The following is a 15,310-nucleotide window of genomic DNA, read 5'->3' as shown; positions in this document are numbered from 1 at the left end:
CTCACAAACCATGTTATCATGAGCTGTTTGATACATGCTTAACATGGATGCATCAAGATAACAAATGTAGGGTGTCAAAGTAGGGATGTCAATGGGCATCTTATTATAGGATACTCACGAGTACCCAATCCGGTTGCACCGGTTTAGGGTATTCCATAAACGGGTTTGAGTAGGATTAGGGTAGTGATTTCATTATCCGAATTTTAATAGGGTAGGGTTCAGGTACCACCCCTTGGGTATCTTATTATCCAAATTCAATTACTATTTATAAATATTTTATTATTATTTTAATAATTAAATTAAAAATTTACAATTTTTACCAACTTTACAACAATTTTTTTTGTTAAAAACTAACAAATTTAAAAAAAAGTATGGTTATTCTAATTATTAATATGATGATATTAATATATTTAAATTAAAAAATTATTTGATTGTTAATTATGTTTAAATAATCTTACTATTCAAAAAAAATTATGTTTCAATAATTTGAATATTATATCATATTATAAAGAAATATAATTACTATTTTAATATATATATACTTTAATATAAATATATTTACTTTCTATTTTATGTTAACAATACAAAAATTATGACTTATAAATTATTAATTATAAATATATACTTTTGGTTACATAAACTTATAATATATATATTTAAAGAAAGCTTTTGAGATTATAATAGTTTTGGAACCTAAATATATTTTTTTTAATTTCATTAAATTAAGAACAAAATTTTATAATTAATTAAATTAATTCATGAAAATATTATTATTAATTAACTTGTAATGTCTTTTAATACATATAGTTTATATATTGTGTTATTTTATAAGGAATATAATTACTATGTTATATATTAAAATATTTTTTATGTATGCGTGTGTGTATATATATATATATATTTATACTTTAAATATAAATATATTTACTTTTTATTTTATATTAACATTGCAAAAATTATAACTCATAAAATTATTAATTACAATATATACCTTTGTTTATAANGTGTGGTTGTGTGTATATATATATATATATTATACTTTAAATATAAATATATATACCTTTTATTTTGTATTAACATTGCAAAAATTATAATTCATAAAATTTTAATTACAGTATATATACTTTTGTTTATATAAACTTATAACATATAAATCTAAAGAGAAGTTATGATATTAGAAAAGTTAATTGGTTAATTGGGTACTCATGAAAAAGATTTTAATAATTTTTTTATTTAATCGAGTATTTAAACGAGTTAGGATAATTATAGGGTAATAGGAATGTATTAGGATTAGGATAGTAATTTTTAAATTATTAGAGTATTTGATTTTTAATAGAGTTAGGGTTTAGGTATCTCAAAATTAACTGATACCCTACCCGTTGACATCCCTATGTGAAAGTAATGGAAGATAGAAGTGACAATTGTCAGGAAATTTTCATATCACCATTAATGGGTTTAATATTTCCTGATTAAGATTTGAAAATTTTGATGAAGCAGCAGATTTCATATATTAATAATGTATGTGTTTATGTTAAAGTAAAGATCTTGTAAGCATAAACAAATGTGTGATCAATTTTAAAAGATTATTATTCGTAGCTTTACAACCCTATTTTTTTTTATTTTTGTATTTGTTTCCAATTCTAAACGGTTATGACTATAGAAAAATCAATCTAAAATAATTATATTTTTCTTGTAGTTCGTTAACTCCAACAATAAAATAATAAATAAGGAAAACAAAATAAATGAAAAATACATAAAGGCGCACTAGCCCTGGCCAGGGCACCCCTAGAGAAGAAACGACGTCGTCCATTTTGAATCCCTTGTGATGAGTGAAATGACGTCGCTTCCTTCTTAATGCTTCTTTCTCTCCTGCCACGCGGTGTTGTTTGACAAAGTGATAAAAGCCATCTTTTGAACGCCAAGCCTGTTTCTTTTTCTCCGCTAGTCGCTCTGACTCTGACACTCCAACCCAGCCGCACCACCTCTCTACACGATGATTCCTGGGCCCGGCCTTCCTTTTCCGAGCCGCAACTCCTGATCGCTTGCTACATTGTATTCTTATTTGAAACTAAGAAAAGTAGCTTGTTTTAGACGCCAACCAAACAAAATTAATTTCTTTTAAACCCTAAATTGCCCAACAATATAAATACCGTTACTTATACTCACAAAATCTCAGATATCACACTTCAATCCCAAATCTCATATTTTTTTTTCTTTAAGAAATTGTATTATGATGATTCATTTCCATTTCAAGTTATTTGTTAAATATCAATTGACGGATATTGTAACTGAAAAAGTCAAAGCAATTATAAAAGAATACTGCAAATTGAGAAATAGTCATCCAACAAAAATTCGTAATTTTGTAACTTTTAACTTGAATCCTAAGTTATGGATAATTTAAAAATAAATAACCACCTATTTGATTCATAAATTTACTTCCACGTTAAGTTTTTACAAGATCATGAAATTTGACGATATTAAAATTTTATTTTCAATTCTTTTTATTGAAAATTATTTTTTGTAATTGATGCTATTACGATAAAAAGACATTACAAGAAAGTGATGCTCTTAGTCCATTCTTACAATAATGATTCGATTGAAGCTGATGGTACTTTTAAGATCATATGTCATAGTTGTAAGACTATCACAACAAAAAGAACAAGAAAAAAATTGTTTAGCTTGAAATTGAATTTATGTTTGAATGTACTCAAATTTTTTATGAATAATATATAATTAATTTTGATTTTATTTTATCTTTAGATTCAATTTGGATTTGATTTTTGGGGTCAGTCCAATTTCATAATTAATCACAATTATGATAAGCTACCGTCATGCAAAGTAAAGTGAAGCAAATTATTGAAGAATGTTTTGATGTTGGTTTTTAAGTCATGGAAGATTTGGGTATGTTTTCCTTAAGCTTTTAGATTTATTTTTTTTGGTATATTTTGTTCAAAGAAATTGCATATATACACGTAAAATTGAACATAAATAAAATATTCAACTCTTGTGTTAGTACATTTTGTCAAATTTTTTTATTTTTTATTTTTAATTAAATTTTGTGATTCAAGAGATTATATTAAATTCTGTGATTCAAGAGATTATTGTATTAAGTAACTATGTGTTTTACCTGCTTTAGTGTTTGTATCGGTGTCGTGGTTACTCAATTTTAGTAACAAGGTTAGATTTTGTTTGTTTTTAGTGAATAAATTTGTGGGTTTGTATGTAATTTAAAAAGTTTTGAAATAATGATGAGGTTTCTGATATGAAACAGGATTGGGACGATTTGGGACTGATTTGAGGTTTATGATGCATTATCTGATAGCATGTTCAATAGGGTATTGATGAAATGGTGCATACTTAAGTTTGGAGTGGAGAGAAGTGATTTTTTGTTTATATGGTGGTGAAGAATGCTCTGTGATGAAGCTCCGATTAGTGTGCTAATTTTATTATGATGTACTGTTTCCCATTTAATCTTTGGAGAATGGCTTCAAGTCTATGTAATTGTTGTAACGTTTGTAGGCGTGTAGACACTTGCTCACTGAACCTCCCTGGTTGCAGTGTTTAACTGAATTTTCTGAACCTCCTTGGTTGCAGTGTTATCATCATATGGCATTGGTCTTTTGTAATTTTATGGTAAGCTGGTATCTATACAGAAATTAAGAACAGAAGCTGTAAAGATTTGCAGAAGCAAGTAGGCAAAATTCTCTTGATGACACACACTGACATAACTCTTTGTCCTTTATAGTTTTGTTCTTCTTGATTCGGCAAGTTATCATGGATAAACACAGGAGATGCATTAAATTTTAATATCATTTTTTTCAAAGCAGCATTTACATCTGATAGGTAACATATTTTTTTCCATTTTACCATTTCAAGAGAAGCAGACAAATAGTTCTATGCATTAATGATCTACAGCTTATTGGCGTGGCCAGAAATGTGTTTTCCTTTCACTTTCGGGATTGAATTGGTTCAGTCTGTCCTGATGTGTTAGCCAGATATTTCAGTATCGTTCCCTTGACCATTTTCTTTCACTAAGCACCACAAATGACAACTTCTCCTACTGGGTGCTGCATTTTCTAGTTTGACATTGCAAGATCCTTCGCTCTATTACCTCTATTCACTACTCATACATTGTGGCTATAAGGCAAATTAAGTTGCTGCCAAAAATTTAAGTTGGTAATCATATTAATGAATTAATTTGAACCTCTGTTCCTTACTTGACTCTATATTTTAATGAAACCTACAATCTGCAGTAGAATATATAGAAGTGTTTATCAAAGGAATACTACCCTTCTGCAGTTGTTTATTAAAATCATTGCTTGGCAATGTCCTTCAATGATATTTATGGTATTAAGGTTTGGGATTGTCCGTTAGACCAATAAGGAGTAAGCATGGTCTAGCCTAGTTGGGAAGAAATGGACTTCGAGAAGGTATAACTAAGCACATCAATTATTAATTTTTTTTTTTGAAATTGAAAGAAAAGAGATTTAAATTTTTCTCTTTAAGTAGGAAGATCATATATTAATCAATAAATTAAATGTTCGGATGCAGCCCATCAATTGTTATTACTCTCATTAAGTCATTATAGTTGTGGTAAAGTATTATTAAATCTTAACCTTTCATCAGAATAATGGCTAAATGAAAAACTTTATATTAAAATAGTAACAAGAGCTAAATCAAGTTTTCATTAAGTTCTGATAAAAGAAAATAAAAAGAAATTCAATTAGCAGCCTTTTTAAAAAAGATTTCCAAACATCATCAAAAAAGGAAGATGCCCAAACATTTAGGTTAATTTTTCCTATATAGTTAATCAAATTTGGAAAGTAGAATCACTGCAGGCCCAGGAATGAGGTGAGGATTGGGCCCATGGTAGCTAAAGAACATTCTATCTTTTATGGGCTTTTTGTCATTTACAAGGGGCCCATTATGCCACTTGCCAAACAACAAAAAACCTCTATTTCCACAACGTAAAAGTTGTAAAATCTTTTAATAGCATAAACAAAAAACTCAGAATCGGAAGGAAACCAGAAAGAAGAAAGCAAACAGGAAATGAACCAAAATAATTGGCCTGTTCTGTTCCATAAGGAAGTTTTGATTAGCTATGTGACTATGTGCTAGTAAAAGCTGATACAAATATACCAGTTTCAAGATGAAATAAAATAAGACTGCAAAATATGAGTTACATTTATTTTCATTCAAATGTATGAAAATAAAGGAAGGATGTCATGAATCTGAGACCAAAAGAGCATCCCAGATCATATCCATGTCCAAGGAAGGCATTCTACTTAACTGTACAGCATCCACATCTGAGGGTAGCATCTCCTGACTTTTCTTGTTGCTCTCATTCACTTCGGACCCTGCCTTGCTCTCCACCTCAAATTGCCACTCTCTTTTTGCAGTGTTTTCGTTTAAATCTTTTACTTTTTCCTGTGTTGGTGATGGATCATTGGACTTTTTGTTAGCAGATAAGCCTTGTGATATTGCTTGCAACTTGGCTTCAAGAAGTGCAGCTGTGTTCCCATTCAAAGAATTGGCCTTGAGTTGATGCTTAAGATCTGGAAAATTCAAATGTGCATATTCTCCACGCAATATGTACGCCGCTGTATCATATGCCATAGCAGCTTCTTCTGCAGTGTCGAAAGTCCCTAACCAAACCCTTGTTCTATTTCTTGGTAGCCTTATCTCTGCAACCCATTTTCCCCAATGCCTTTGCCTTACCCCTCTGAACAGCTTTCCAGTTGATGAGGCTGATGACACAGAAGAACCCTTTTGGTGCTGATTATGCAATCTCCTTCCAGAGTACTTCATAGGCTGAGTCTTGGTAGTGCTAAGCCAATAGTCACTAAAACCTTTGGATGGATAATTTGTCAAACTCTGGTTGATTCTAAGCCATTCATTGCCCGGTTGAGACTGAATCTGGCCAAGTTGAGGCGTGTGGTATGTAGGGTCTTGAGACAAGTTCGATGTAGGTTCACTCTTTTTGCCAATGGAAACAATGGCTCGTGTGGATGGATCTATCATGGTAGGTTCTGGCAAAAACAAAGTTAAATTTGGGAACTTTGATGTGGTTGATAAAGAAGATGGAGAAGGCGGTTCGGAAACTTGAGCATGGTGTACTTCTGGAAAGGACTCCAAAAAGTTCACTGGAATAAAACCATCCTTAATATCAGAAACAGAATCTCCAGGCGGGTGGACAGAACTAAATCCTGAAACAAATAAACTTGATTGGTGTTCATGCACAACATCCTGTCTGATAAATCCGGGAATGTTTTTCAACAAATTGGCACCAGGAGCCTCCTCTGCTGAAGAACTGGAATTGGAACTTGAAAGCAGCCTATCAGGCGATGGTGATGATGATGATGATGATAACTTACTTCCGCTGCCACTTCCATTTTTGTGACAAGCAGTACCAGATAAAGCACCCCACATGATTGGATCATTGAAAAATTTTGGACCTGTTGCCATGCCATAAATATAAGATGGCCACTCCTTGTTCATGAAGGTTTCCGTTTTAGGAAATTGGTTTTCCTTACTCATAATTTCGGCCGAAAACAGAACAAAAGTGAGAAGGAGATAGAGAAATGATGCAAATGAAAGTTGTATGCTTTATATATGAAGGTTTCTGCTGAAGTCTTACTAAAATAATATTTATGCGAAATTACTTTATGTTTATAAAAGATAAGTCATTGTCCGAGTCAGATCTGCTTGTTCAAGAAGAATAAGGTCACCACCTTCCAATTTCCTTACGCATTCGTGCTAGCCATTCTCGATGTCTATGGACAAACCAATCAAACACTTACAGGTCAGGCTTTCTTGGCTTACCTGTCATCTAGGGTTCTTAGGTTGGTGTATATTCTCCCATGACAGTGACTGCAAGAACCTCAAAAAACCTTTACTTCATAGCATAATTATTCAGTGCTCCTTTTAATCAATGACCATGTGATTTTCTCAAACACTCACATGACTTATTCATCCCCTTTTACTTTCGAATTTTAATTTTAAAATGAAGGTTAGACCTTACAATGAGACAATAATTAATTGTTGTTATAGTTATTAGAGCAGAGAAAAAATTGCAGTGTAACATCTTTACATGTAAATGTATATGATATGCTAAATTGCATAGTTTTCGTCTACATGGATGGATTGAGTTAGTTCAACCTAATTCATAATTGGTTATCAGGTTCTGTATTACAGGTAATCAGGAGAGAAATTCATACTTGTGTCACTACCAGACCTTTATTATCAATATTATCATCAACATAATAATAAACTTTAATTGAACAGGACTTGCTCCAAAATTAAATTAATTATGTTTTTCAATGAGGGAATCATGGCTGCTTTTTATAGATCCAATCCATTAAATTAAATAAAAGGCAAACTCATTAGCAGAAGTATATCTTATTTGGCTTTTCTTGAAGCATCATCACCTGTCTTTTGAGATGAGTTTGGAGCCACTTAAGAATCTCATCAACTCCAAGCATGAGTATGCAAAAGGGAAGGGCAATCTACAGGCCATCCTCCCCACCCCTCCAAGTTTGGGCCCCTAATGATTAGAAACCCCATTTGGGTGGTGAATTTTGCAGTCATCTTTAAGCTACCTCTTTGAGTCAATGCCACTTGGGGTAACCATTTCCAGGGAGGAACAATACCATGATGGAAAGAGAGAGATTCCCAAGAGTTACTTTAATTCACTTTTTGGCAGATTTGATTAAACTATTTTCTGACCAAGTTCTTCCACTGGTGCAGTTGGTTTTCTCAATGTTATTTAATAGTGCCAGCACATGCTCTGGGCCTAAGCAAAACATAAGTTATTGCCGTCTAATAGTTGATTAGTAAGAAGCAGCATGAACCCATGTTTCTCAATGTTGCTTTTTCTTTTTCTCTTTTTTTCTCCTTGTCAAGCCAAGGTTTCTTTATTCCTTCCAGTGTTTCAGGTCTCAAAACAAGAAAGCAAAATAGAGTAAAAACTCATCTCTGCACACATCACTATTGCTTTAGTTTTGAAATTGAAAAAAAAAAAAAAGGAAAAGCAGGGGCTTGGCATGTGAAGCTGACTTGCTCAAGCTCTGGATGACAAATCAGGCACGGTGTCAAGTACCAAATCATGATGTGCTTATGGCATTCCTTGTTTCTAACCTCTCTAGTCTCTTCCAAACCTGTTCCTGTTTCCCAACCTGGAAGATAAGGATCTTGAGGCCTGATAGATGATAAAGATTTTGACTTGTTGGGCAGCTTGTACTTCACTTAATTATTATCTAATGCAACTGATGGCTCAGTGTTTGTCTCCCTCCTTTTTGTTGTGCCTGTGAATGTTGTCAATTAATATACTTAGTAAATCAAGTTGCTCATCTTTAGTCATTCCTTCTTTATGTGGAAAACAAAAAAGAAAGCATTTATAGTAAAAATAACAGAGGATGATTTAAGCTAAGACAAAGACTTAAAGAGTAAACTGTTTGTTTTGATGTTCCTTTTCTTATCTATCTAGATGGTTTGGTCTCAACTGGAACTTAAATTTTGTGAACGATATATTGACGTTTTCAAAATTAAGATCATCACTCCTAAGAGTTCCTTGTCATAGACGTATAGATAAGTATAATAACTTGCTGGAATTGCCAACTCAAACAGCAAAATTTTTTATTTAAAGTTGAGGACTAAAGAGACATGAGAGAGCCCAAAAGAATATAATAATTCAACTTTATATGTACAACTGGGTGTGCATTGCATAAGCAACAGATCTAGTCCTTTTTTATTTTTTTTTACAATAATGGGGTGAATATTCTTCACCTGTGGTCTGATGTATGAGAGAGAGAGAGGGACTTTTGTCCTTTGTAAAGAGTTTCTGGGATGTTGGCTTCTCAACCTTCACAACTACCCTCAAAGCCTTTTGGTTAAAGTTTGATGACATTACCAATAAATTATTGCTCTTTACAGGGCTTAAGCTGACCATAAAACACAAAGTAACATCTTCATTTGTCTGGTGCAACTACTCCTAGCATTTTGACTAAATAACTACCCTTTTGCTTTCAACTACTCAGGTTTTGTCATTACCGTTTTCTTTCCTCTAAAATCCTTGCCTTGTAATCCTGTTAAAACAGCCCACAGATAACATGATATTCCTAACATGAACCACACAAACTTTTGATAAGAAAAACACAATAATTAGTACAAGAAAGGTGAAAACAACAGCATCAAAATGGAATCCTTCTTGTACAAATGATTCTCTCTTTTGTTTTACACCACTTACTCTATGTTTCTTTTTCTCTCCATCTCAAATAACACCTTGTCTAGGTAGGCAGAGAATATATCTTTAAGGAAGAATCTCTCCATATGCCTATCTATAAAAACTTATATATGATCATCCCCCTTCATCATATCATTATCATCATTCACATCACCATCCACTGCCTCTGCAATGCTCTTTACCGCTGAAGATTAAGCTATCAAGGTAAAGGCTCAGACACATGAAAAAACTGTTTTTTACGTGGATAAATCATATTTGACAATGTAAGCAAAAAGCCTTCTAGATAGATCATTTAAAATGCGTATAATAGCCAATCGCTTTTGCCTATGTCCATATACATCAAGATTTGACACATATACGTAGACAGCCAGCAAACCCTTGCAGAAGATAAAATAGAAAACCTTATCCTGTGCTTTCGAAAACTAAGGTGTACTTACCTATCTCCTTACCCTCATGATAACCATCATGACTTCCACCAACACAAGTAACTTATTTGGGATTCAATTGCACTTTTTATGCTTGTTTTAGCAATCCATGATTATCAGTGTCGATACACTTCTCATCATCATTTTGATTAGTTTAATGATGGCTGTAACAGACAAACGTTAATGGAGGCCGACAATGGAATCTAAGACACTAATTTGATGGATGAAAGACACTGGTTAAAAAGTGCGAGCGGCAGACCAATTAGACCCTTCCACGTGTCGAAATGTTTGTGGTGCTGGAATGGTGACCACAAATTAATTTTATTCTATTTTTAATGTGGGATTAATTGACATTGAAGAATAGACATGCTTTATATTTGATTAACTCTATAATTACAAACGAATAAATCAAAAACAAAATCAATGCATTAGTATATAGATACTTATATTTGGAAAAAATTCAATGTAAAGTTGAATCAAAATTTACATACAATGAATCTAAATATAGAACTTAGAGATACCAAGACGTTCTACTAACCATGTACATAGTCTCGTTGGCAGAATAGAAATGTTTATGGGCACACATGAAATGGATCAATATTAGCTGTGAGGTTTAGTACTTTGTATGAACTCTAGCTGTTTTTATGTAGGCATATTCATTCCCCTTTGGCATATGTATAAAAAAAAATCCTGGGATAAGTTTGTTTACGCCAGCCCTGTCGCTTCCAATGACAAAAAGTTTCCTTATCATAAATACCATATACATTACACAATACAATAAGCAAACCCCAACAACTCCATCAAAGGGGAGAAGTGTTTAATCAACTTTGTTTATGTCATTGACTTGTTCTTCTCCTATTTTATTTATTTATTTTTTGTCTTGTTTGCCAATGACTACACCTTGACAAACAAAAATTTGGTGGGGGGGGGAAAACAAAAGTGAACGTGGAATTTAAAATTGGTGCAATTGTTTTTTAGGGTTAGCTAGGAGGTTGTTAAATGGCAAAACAAACTGTTTGTGTAGATTTTATTAAAAAAGGAAAAAGAAAAGAACGTCTACTCTCCAACTTACTGTTTATATATATATATTTAAAAGGGCTGAGAAGGAACAAATGAAAGGGAAAAGGGAAAGGGTAACTGAGGGCGGAGAGAATGGAGGCGCATGGCCTTGAAATCGGGGTTTTGTTTATAGGAACTATATACATATAACGTGCTTGGAAAGCGGCGTGGTTGGCACGTCAATTGAACAAGTTCAACACTACTGGACCACTGCCTCGATGATCATGCTTTCCCCTTCACTAACCTAAACTAATACTTCTTTCTCTCGTTGCCTAATGCTCATGAACTTTCCCTCTTTTGTAAGCTTATAATTATTTTTAATTGTTTTGTGTATGTTTATTCGAAAATTATACATGAATGTTTCACAAGAGCAATTTTTATAAGTTCGTGTACAAGCCAAACATTTCAACGTTAATATTGTCACTTATAGAATAAGAGAGTCTAGATTACCAGACATGAGAGTACCAACAATATTACCGTAAGAGGATTAGGAAAGAGAGAGAGATTAGGGAATTTGGTTTGAAATTCCGAAACCCAATATAATTAATTAAGCTTCTACTGAAACATTAAAACATTAATTGGATTGGAATAAGAAATACTCAGTAATATATAATAAAATTAAACAAAGGACTTTAGCTCTAGGTTGAAAGGAATATTAGCTATTATAGACCTAAAGCTTAACAAAGTTGGAACTTACATTGATTTATCTTGTTATAGGAAACGTTGGCACTTTCGAGGAATATTTAGCTTAATTCAACTTTAAACAATAAAATATCTTTGGTCAGATATGCTATATTTACATTTCTTGATAATTATAATACTCATCACATATGGTCAAATAATTAAAAATTGTTTTGTTTTCCCCTCTTTAATCATATTGCGTAAGTATCTAAAATCCCCCCGGCATGGATATTGCAAGTTTGCAACTTGTCTGACTTAGGCCCACGATTAAGAATTTATAAATGAGAAAAGCCCATTTGGCTTAATTTTATGGAAACCCTGCAAAAGGCATGATAGTCATTATTTGGTATCTTGATGTAAATCAAAGAGACAAAAAAAATATAAACCACTTGGAATGCTTGTATTTTGTTTTTTTCCCTTAAATTATGACTTTGGTTACAACCCAAATGAGTGGTTTTGAGTTTAATTGAAAAAAAAAAAACAAAGAATTTTTTTATCAACAGAAAGATGCATCTATCAAGTGATATATGCATAGCCCATTTCAAAACAAAAGCAATAACTTTAGTTTCCTATTAAACTAAAGAAATCTCAAAACACATATTGCTAATATTGATTTTAAGTGTATTCAACTAAATTTTAAAAAATTATCCTTAAGAATGTATATGTATAGTATATATTTAAAAATAAATCGATAGACAGATAGACAGACAGATAGATAGATAATAGATAGATAGATAGATAAATAAAAATATATAAAAAACTATAATAATAATGGTAGTATGTTATACAAAATGAAGAGAAAGGACTCTAATTAGGAAGCCAAGAAAGGGTAACCATGTTAATTTTCGTGTTTTATGGGATCAATGTGGAGGCAGGAAACTTAAAAGCAGAGAGCCTTGCCCTGCGACTTCCATGACCACAGGCTCATGTACTCATCTTACAACGTTGGGTGTACAGCAACCAATCTTCTTAATTAATAAATACCAGATTTCATATATTATTTGTGAAATTTGATTTCACAGTATTCAACTTCCCAACTTTTGTTTTAAATAAAATCACTCTTTTATAAGGAAGAAAAAGAAATTGAAGATAGTTCGGTTTAGTTGCTTCCTATATAAATTTCGACTGTTTACACCATATTAAAATTTTTGGTGACTATTTATATGGACATGTGTCAATAACATAATACACTGTCGCCCAAAACATATATATATATATATAAAATAAGATTTAGTTATTAATAAGGAGAGTATATTTGTTCATATTGGTGATTTGATAGATTCGTGTAAAATGAAGTTGGAAATCGCCTCCCAATTCCATTTGGCAGTCAAGAACATTTCCCATATGGTTGATGGCTTTTAGAGACCATAGGGTTTAAACTTGCAAATCAAGAACACTTCCCATATAGAAAAAAGATAGACTTAAATTATTACAATGGCAAGACAAATTCCCTTATTTCCATCCAGCACCTTTATTCTGACATCAATATTACGATTTAAGAGCAAAAACCAAGGGCTGCCAGATGAAAAACTTCGGAAGCATTTTCAACACATTCATGGACATTTATTCTTGCCTTCCTTGGTTTTGATGTTGTTGTAGCATGGACATTCCTCCCTGTTGCCATACGTTCCGGAGGGAACGCACAAACAACTCTTGCAGCAATAGTTGCAGAAGAACAAACATGGCTTCCTGTGATGTGTTTTCGAACACCGACCATCGCAGGCCTTGGGACAGTCTGAACAATCACAGATTTAATTATAAGCTTCGTTAAGAAACATGGTAAGAAAATAGCGAATGGAGTTTGTGAAAGATTGCATGGCATTTTACCTTCAAGGCGAAGTGATCCTTCCTTGCCAGCCTGTGGACATGAAACAATCAGAGAGAGGGCATTCAATTTTCTCGAAATGTTTATATTGGGAATTCAATTTCCACTTGTAAAAAAAAAATACTTGAATTTGAAATACGATATATAGTTCAAATTAATATATATTATAATATATATATGTATGGGTACGTGCGTAATAAAAAAATAAAAAAAGAAGAGATGAGAATGAGAGACATACATTTGCTGTTTGAATAGCAAAACCCAATGCAAGGATGAGAAAGAATGCAAATGGAAGCCAAGAGAGCCTAGCCATGTTAATATTTCTTGTCTTTAGAGGGAATGCTCTGTCTGTACTGGCAGAAGCAATGATGTTAAGAAGAAAGGTCTGTGCCCTACAACATCCATGGACCTCTGTTTATATAGTCTAACAACTCTGGCTGAACAGCAAAGAATCCTCTCTCAACCAATGCCCCATGTCAATATCCCATTCATGCAATATTCAAGTTGTTTTTTTAATTAAATATCCTTTTAATGGAAAAAAAAAAAAAACAGTTGAATATTACTTCAGTACCCTTCCCTGCCATTTTATTTTTTTCCCCTCTTACAGGAATAGAACTTAAATTTCTAAATTCATGCACAGATATTGGCTGATTTGTAATTCCAATATAGCCTTTGGCACTAGTAGTTGCCATCTAGAGTAAATATTAAATGCTCCAACTCTTGAAATTGAACCTTAATTAATTCCTGCCTAAAAACAATAATGACATAACTAAAGATACATTCTATTAAATCTGTCTCTCATTATGCCTACTTATAAAGGTAACTAATGCAATTCATCTTTCATTTTATCATATCTTTTTTTTTTTTTAATTTGAGAAACGGAAATTAAAACTTTATTTTTTAAAATAAGAGATACATATATTTATCAGTGAATAAAAATATTCTATATACATCTCCAAAAGTGATAAATATAAAGTGAGAAGGATATAATAACTATGTTTGGCACAAATATTAAGTAGATGGTGTTTGATACGTGTATATATGGAAGATATTTCATAAATAAAATGGTGACATGTGATTTATATGCCTGGGATGGTTTTTACTCATTAGGTAATATGATTTCTGTTATGTCCATTGAAGTTGAGAAGAGAAATATACCACTACTAAATGCCCTGCTTCATTCATGGAAATCAAAGGAAAGAAAGAGTAAAATGTGTTTGTTCCATGGAGTAGGTTTGTGACTTTTTTTGGTCGAATGGACTGGAAATCCTCCCTTCATGTTTGTTAAGGTTTTGGACAAGAGTTGGCAGAGTTATGTTGGATAAGAACTTCTGTTTTTATCAATATAAGCATACTTATCGTAAAAATAATATAATAATAAGTAAAATGTTGATCTTATAGAGAATTGAATTAATTTTTAGTATTAATTACAAAAATTACACACCTTAATTTTATCCAAAGATTAAAATTAAAAAGCAAAATAAAATCAAACTTAAAAACTAAAACTAATCTAAATTTACACTACAAAATTACTTTGTTAAGATTTGATTGACTTTTAAATCCAAGATTACGATGTCCCTCAATACTTCATCTGAATATTATTCTCTCTTAACTTAACTTAATGGATTAAGTTGTTAATTTAGAGTCCTAAATTATTTACAAGTCTCTGTCGAGTTTCTTATTAAAATATTTGTCCCAATTAATTTATTATGTGTTTATACAAATTAAATTGAAGAAAGATTCATTAAGTTCATGCTCTAATTTTAGCTACGAATAACTTATAGGTGTATATTTACCTTATAGGTAAATTAAATCACCTAATCAACTAAGTATATTCGATCATACGCTATTCTATTCATGATCTACCTAAATATCTTTCGTCAAGGTTTAACTTAGGTTTCCAATTTAATGAAATTGGTGATCAAGCAATTAGAAGCATTAAGAACTAAATAAAATAAACAACTTAAATCCAACAACATAAGCAAAAAAAAAAAAGATAATAAATCAGACTATGTATTGAGTTCAATCATAATTTTAGATAAATAATTTAATTCCCTATCAAGTCAAACATCATCATCA

General features: G+C 31.9%; 2 protein-coding genes across 2 annotated transcripts; both read right to left on the bottom strand.

The window, feature by feature from the left end:
• On the bottom strand, positions 5,042–6,609 carry LOC18602724 (ethylene-responsive transcription factor ERF062). The gene has a single exon (XM_018118868.1). It carries the CDS (start codon positions 6,535–6,537, stop codon positions 5,224–5,226), a length of 1,314 nt encoding a protein of 437 aa, XP_017974357.1. The 5' UTR covers positions 6,538–6,609; the 3' UTR covers positions 5,042–5,223.
• Positions 12,787–13,652, bottom strand: LOC18602723 (gibberellin-regulated protein 12). The gene is made up of 3 exons (XM_018118869.1): positions 13,470–13,652; positions 13,234–13,264; positions 12,787–13,141 (listed from the first exon to the last, which is right to left on the bottom strand). The coding sequence occupies exons 1-3, from the start codon at positions 13,542–13,544 to the stop codon at positions 12,960–12,962; spliced, it is 288 nt and encodes a 95-aa protein (XP_017974358.1). The 5' UTR covers positions 13,545–13,652; the 3' UTR covers positions 12,787–12,959.

The sequence above is a fragment of the Theobroma cacao genome, chromosome 4, assembly GCF_000208745.1.
Source record: "Theobroma cacao cultivar B97-61/B2 chromosome 4, Criollo_cocoa_genome_V2, whole genome shotgun sequence".
Classification (NCBI taxonomy): domain Eukaryota; kingdom Viridiplantae; phylum Streptophyta; class Magnoliopsida; order Malvales; family Malvaceae; genus Theobroma; species Theobroma cacao.
This window is presented reverse-complemented; position numbering and strand designations above follow the sequence as displayed.

Excerpts from the sequence above, each read along its gene's own strand:
- LOC18602723 (XM_018118869.1), bottom strand. The coding sequence starts at position 13,544 with ATGGCTAGGCTCTCTTGGCTTCCATTTGCATTCTTTCTCATCCTTGCA. Across the intron at positions 13,265-13,469 it reads TTGCTATTCAAACAGCAAAT|GCTGGCAAGGAAGGATCACT; the intron begins GTATGTCTCTCA and ends TCATGTCCACAG. Across the intron at positions 13,142-13,233 it reads AGGATCACTTCGCCTTGAAG|ACTGTCCCAAGGCCTGCGAT; the intron begins GTAAAATGCCAT and ends GTGATTGTTCAG.
- LOC18602724 (XM_018118868.1), bottom strand. The coding sequence starts at position 6,537 with ATGAGTAAGGAAAACCAATTTCCTAAAACGGAAACCTTCATGAACAAG.